The 5,750-nt window shown below is 51.2% G+C and overlaps 1 protein-coding gene across 1 annotated transcript; it reads left to right on the top strand.

Annotated features, from left to right (window-relative positions):
* The first annotated feature begins 461 nt into the window (after window positions 1-461).
* On the top strand, window positions 462-4,017 carry SOX18 (SRY-box transcription factor 18). Its single transcript, XM_074969298.1, has 2 exons — window positions 462-1,022; window positions 1,945-4,017. Exons 1-2 carry the CDS (start codon window positions 611-613, stop codon window positions 2,793-2,795), a joined length of 1,263 nt encoding a protein of 420 aa, XP_074825399.1. The 5' UTR covers window positions 462-610; the 3' UTR covers window positions 2,796-4,017.
* Window positions 4,018-5,750: the final 1,733 nt, after the last annotated feature.

Here is a 5,750-nt window from a genome sequence, read left to right as displayed (position 1 = left end):
CTCCCGGCCCGCGGGCCGCTCCGCAGGCACTTGAGGCTCGGCGAGCGCCGCTCCTCCGCAGGGCCGTGGCCCTCGGCGGTCCCACCTGCCCGCGGAGCCAGACCTGGCTGGGGCGCTGGTGGCGGACCCCGGGCGGCAAAGCAAGGAGCATCGCAGCTCCTCGCCCCAATGGCCCCGCGAAGGGAAGCCGCCTCCCCGGCCCCCTTGCTTTGCCGGGGAGGGGGTTTCTGTCGCGCCGCGGATTTAAGCGACCCCCCCACTCAAGCTTGCCCACAAAAAACCAACCGCCAAGTCCAAGCTCCTTGGCCGGAAGGGAACCGGCCAACCAAGGTTTCAAACTGGCCCCCCAGCCCACCCCCTTCCCGAGGCAGCCCGGGGACGCCTCCTCCCCCTCCCTTCCCCGTTGCTGATTGGCCCAAGCTGGCTATATTTGACCCCTTCCCGCTTCGCGGCGTCCCAAAAGTTTTTTGGGAGGGGAACGCGACTTTCCCTGGCTTCCCCCCGACGCGGACCGCTTGAGCCGCTGCCGACCGCAGGCGCTGCGCCGGGCCAGGTTTCTCCTCTTTGCTCCGCACTGCTCGGTTCCGATCCAAAGGGCCGCCCAGCTGGAATGAATAGATCTGAGCCTAGTTACTGCCGAGAGGAGATATCTCAACCCAGGGGCGGCCGTTCATGGGGACCCACTGCGGCCCCCGCCGCTGAGCCCGGGCTCGCCTACCCGCAGACCCCGGGGGCAGACTCCGCGTCCAGCCGGACCCCCAGCCCTGACCCCGGCTTTGGATTTCGCCCAGGCGCGGCGGGGGGAGATCCAGGAGCGCTCGGGTCAGCTCCCAGCCGGTCGCCGAGCCCGGACCCCGGGTATGGATACAGTCCGACCTCGGGCAGAGCCGAGGGGAAGCCGGGGGAGGATTCCAGGATCCGCCGCCCCATGAACGCCTTCATGGTCTGGGCGAAGGACGAGCGGAAGCGGCTGGCGCAGCAGAACCCCGACCTGCACAACGCGGTGCTGAGCAAGATGTTGGGTAAGCGGCGAGGCGAGCCACTGCAGCGCCCCGGGGCAGGCTGCCCCCTCCGGGCCCCGGGGCAGGCTGCCCCCTCCGGGCCCCGGGGCAGGCTGCCCCCTCCGGGCCCCGGGACAGGCTGCCCCCTCTGGGACCCGGGACAGGGGCAGGCTGCCGACTGCCCCCGCTGGGACCTGGGACCCGGGATAGGGGCAGGCTGTCCCCACTGGGACCTGGGACCCAGGGTGGGCTGCACCCGTTGGTACCTGGGATAGGGACAGAGGGCACCCACTGGCATAGAAACAGGCTCCCCTCAGTGGATCTGAGCCAGGGTCAGGCTGAAGCCCAGACGGGAGCTTGGGTAAGGACATGGCTGCAGGGCTTAGGTCCGGGCTGCAGGTCCCTTGGTGGCTGGGTTAGGAAGCTAGCTGGAACGGCTGCTGTTGCTAACTCTCCAGTACAGTGGCCCCTCCGCCTCCTCTCTTGCCTTGCAAAGGACATTTGCTTATTCTCTTTCCTATCCGGTCAGGGTTTATTTTCCTTTCCGGGGGGTGGTGTTCACTGTCCCATTGCAGGGGGGAACCGCATGCTTGTGCCCAGAAAGCGTTGGAATTCTCTGCAGAAGGTGGGCTCCGAGTAGAGCTTTGCAGTCATCTCTGTGCAGGGCTGAAGAGTTAAATCCCTATTTTTCTTTTGGGGGAGGGGAGCTTGGTATCACTTTTCAGCCTTCTCCCCAGAGGGGGGTTAAGCCAGAGGTTTGTCTGTTGCCGGTTTTTTAACCGCATTCTGGATGTGACCTCCTCTCCCCCCCACCCCACCCCTGTCCCCCAAAGCACTGTCCTCTCTTGTATCTGCATGCGTTGCTTCTTTGCAAAGGTCTGTGCGTTCTGGAGGAAGGGTGCAGGGCTGAGCCCTTTTAACGGGGTGTGCTTTCCACTTCCAGGCCAGTCATGGAAAGCCCTGAGTGCCAGTGACAAGCGCCCCTTCGTGGAGGAAGCAGAGAGGCTGCGAATTCAGCATCTGCAGGACCATCCCAACTACAAGTACCGCCCAAGGAGGAAGAAGCAAGCCAAGAAAATCAAGAGGATGGAACCCAATATCCTTCTCCACAACCTTTCCCAGCCGTGCAGCGACAGCTTCAGCATGAATCATCATAGTGGCAGCCAGCCTGGCCACCACCAGCCTCCCCCACTTAACCACTTCAGAGAACTCCACTCCATGGGGTCGGATATTGAAAACTATGGCTTGCCAACTCCCGAGATGTCTCCCTTGGATGTCTTGGAACAGACCGAGCCAGCGTTTTTCCCTCCTCACATGCAGGATGACTGCAGCATGATGCCCTTTAGAGGCTATCATCCCCATCACCAGATGGAGTTTCCCCAAGAGAAGCCCATGGGGCGGGACATGGCACTGCCGTATGCTCAGACCCCATCACATTTGGCTGATGCTATGAGGACTCCCCATCCATCTAGCATGTACTACAACCAAATGTGCTCTGGACCGCAGAATGTCCTTTCTGCCCATCTGGGCCAGCTGTCACCCCCTCCTGAAGCCCATCATGTTGACAGTGTAGATCACTTAAATCAAACTGAGCTTTGGACAGATGTTGACCGCAATGAGTTTGACCAGTATTTGAACATGAGCAGGACTCGTCCTGAAACCTCAGGACTCCCTTACCATGTCTCCCTGTCCAAAGTGACTCCGAGAAGCATCTCCTGTGAGGAGAGCAGTTTGATATCTGCATTGTCTGATGCCAGCAGTGCGGTCTACTATAGCTCCTGCATCACAGGCTAGGTCTGCCCCACCTTGTACAATGCGCTCACCCTGGAGAACGTATGACCCTTCAGTGCAGAGTCTCCTTTAAAAAAGAAAAACCGTCTTCCTTTAACCATTGAGCTCCATAATATTTAGAATATCTCATTAAATGCATCGCTTTTTTAAAAACATGCTGAAATCACTGATATACTGTATAACTATATAACACAAATAGATGCATTTGCCAACGCAGAAGGTTAACATAGACAAGAGGTCAGCCTACAGCACTCCATCTCTTAACTCTATGCCGACTGGAAAGTATGGCAAAGCTTCTTACACATTGTTTTCAGCCGGGCATAGCTGTAACTTCTAAGATCAGGCTGTTCTACCATGTCTTTAGACAAACTACAGTGATTCGTGTCTAAAACAACTGCCAATGGGACCTGCTCAAATTGACCGTGCAAGTGTTTAACTGAAGGGCAAACTACATAGCATGGGAAACCGTGGGGATCTTTTGAACTGGTTGTTTTAAGACTGGGTGCCTATTAGAGGTGGGTTTTAGCACAGTTTTCACTGTATTCTCAGCAATATATTTTAACTGGGCAACGAGGCTATATTTTTACTAAGCATTTTTATATATAAAATTATATTTAATGTGTTTGGGGTTTTTTATTATCAAACTTTTTTTAAAATAAATCCAAGGATATCCATGAGCTCTACAGCATTTATGTAGCAAGGCTGGATTTTAAAAGAAGAAATATTTGGAGAAAAGGGAATTATGATATCAATATTGTTGAACAATTGACTAGAATTCTGTACACTCCCTACCCCTCTCCTCCCTCTGCCCCCAAAATAGAACTGCATACATTTTTATTGTCTAGGTCTGTCTGGAGAGCAAACTGTCCTCTGGTTTGCATACTGGTTCATTATTAAAACATCTTCATATAGTTATTCCCATCTTGTGTGCTTGCCGTGTGAACACATATTTTCCGCAAATGCATGTTGTCGCAACCATTTCCAGATTATTGGATCACTTGATTAATGTCCTGACAGCCTAGCAATTGTATTAATTTCAATAGTATTGCCCGCCAGCGCTAGGAAGCCTTGTAAACGCTCTCCAAAGATATATGAAAGGCGGCTAGTGCTCAGAGAATGTCAGCAGACACAGTCCTCATGGCTGTCTCACCCTCTCTTAAATTTCTCATTTTGTAAGTGTGAAAGATATGTTCTATGGGGAAAGCATCTGTTCTCAGATAAATGACATTTAATAAAACATGTGATATCCTTCTCTTGACATTTGTGTGCCTCTGTGTGGTTATTATTTTGCTAGCATGGCTGTATGCTATCATATACAGCCTGATCCCTACAAGCTTTTCGCCTACCCTCATTCGAGTCAAAAAGTGCAAGGATGGGGCCCATAAAAGTTGCAAACGGGAACGGCTTCTAGCCCGGCCAGTGCAGGCTTGTTCCCTGTAACACATTTTCTAATGCTTTGTTCAGTCTAGTTATAAAACGTTCCCAGTAACAGAGCTTCCACCCTGATCCTTTGCACCCATTAGAACTTCCTTGCAGATATTCAGCTTACATGGTCTTTTTCATGGTTTCAACCCATTGTTATACTCATTTGGGTCCCCCAAAGCAAATGTTATCCCTCTTTCATATTTTATGCCTCGCACTTTAATTAGTTCTATTTATTTCTGGTAAATGCAGCACTTGCACCAGAATATTTACAAAGGAAAATGCCAATCTGTTGCATAAATTGCTTGCGGCATCCGTTCATTGAATGCTGGTGATTTAAACCAGATTGATTTAGCCCAAAAAGGCTACTAAAAAAATGAACAGACAAAAGGTTTTTGTTGTTGGCAGGGATTTGCCATTTAGGGGAGAGGGATATTTAACAAATGACATGAATTTTCAAGCTTCTCCTAAATCAGACCCACGTTAGTGTTAACAGGACTAAGTCTTGCCCCATTTTTTATGTGAAGTGCCAATAAATGAACGGAGTGTTTGTTCCCATTAAATTACAGAAAGGAACTCCATTGTGTTTCCATATACAGTATGTAAAAAGGGGGTGGGGGGGAATACATGGAAAAATGACATCATAGGCTAAACGGGAGAGCTGGCTTATGGCCACCAGTGGGTGTGTCCAGCATGTGCCAGGATCACCGGCTGAAACAAACAAACAAAGAAATGGGAAGCATCCTGTGTGCCTGGACAAACGACTGCGAAAGGAAACAGCCTTATATAGGCTGAATCCCATTCTAGTCCCCAGAAACAGTCTGGAAGGAAGGAGACCAGGGGAAAAAGAAAGCAAGCTCTGACTGATTGTCCAGTTCTGAGCTTCCAAGTACCTTGCATATTACCATGTGATCACTTCCTGTGATTAAAAAAAAGAAAACCACACTCAGCCCCTCTCCCATCTGCCCTGGAGCTGACAGAGGAAAGGTAATGGGTAGATTAGATCACAGAGGAAATGCTAGTCATTTTCTACCACTAGAATTTCCTTCTTTCCCCCCACTGTTAGATTTGCAAGCTATGCTAATTCTGCCATCCCAGAGGATAGCTAGATGATTCTTTGCCTCTTATACTACAGTTATTTGGGTCCTCCTCCCTGCATTTTCATTGTTAATTGAATGCTGCTCATGATGCTAGGAAGGCAGATTAACATCTTCAAAAGTGTCTAAGTGACGTGGGCAGTTCTGAAAATGTCACCAAATCCTATCTGCAGAAAAGGCCCAGTATGGGTAGAAGATGCCCTGCCGATGTGCCCTAATCTTGAGCTGGAGGGGACATTTCTAGAGGTCAGATAGCACTTCAGTGTCCATGGCCCAGTCGAAACCTTGGCTTCTCTACGGAGGTTGCTAACTATCCATAGCTGGAGTTGAGTAGATGACCAGTTTTGTATCCCATCCCCAGTCCCCCAAGCCTTGCAGTCATTCACCAGAAGGAATCAAACAGCAAAATACAGGTTTCTATCCATGTGTTGTATGTGGA

The sequence above is a fragment of the Natator depressus genome, chromosome 13, assembly GCF_965152275.1.
Source record: "Natator depressus isolate rNatDep1 chromosome 13, rNatDep2.hap1, whole genome shotgun sequence".
NCBI classification, from domain to species: Eukaryota; Metazoa; Chordata; order Testudines; family Cheloniidae; genus Natator; species Natator depressus.
This window is presented reverse-complemented; position numbering and strand designations above follow the sequence as displayed.

What these genes read in the sequence shown, in the direction of transcription:
- SOX18 (XM_074969298.1), top strand. Translation starts at nt 611, where the DNA reads ATGAATAGATCTGAGCCTAGTTACTGCCGAGAGGAGATATCTCAACCC. An exon ending in GGTGCTGAGCAAGATGTTGG is followed by an intron (nt 1,023 to 1,944) that starts GTAAGCGGCGAG and finishes TTCCACTTCCAG; the next exon opens with GCCAGTCATGGAAAGCCCTG.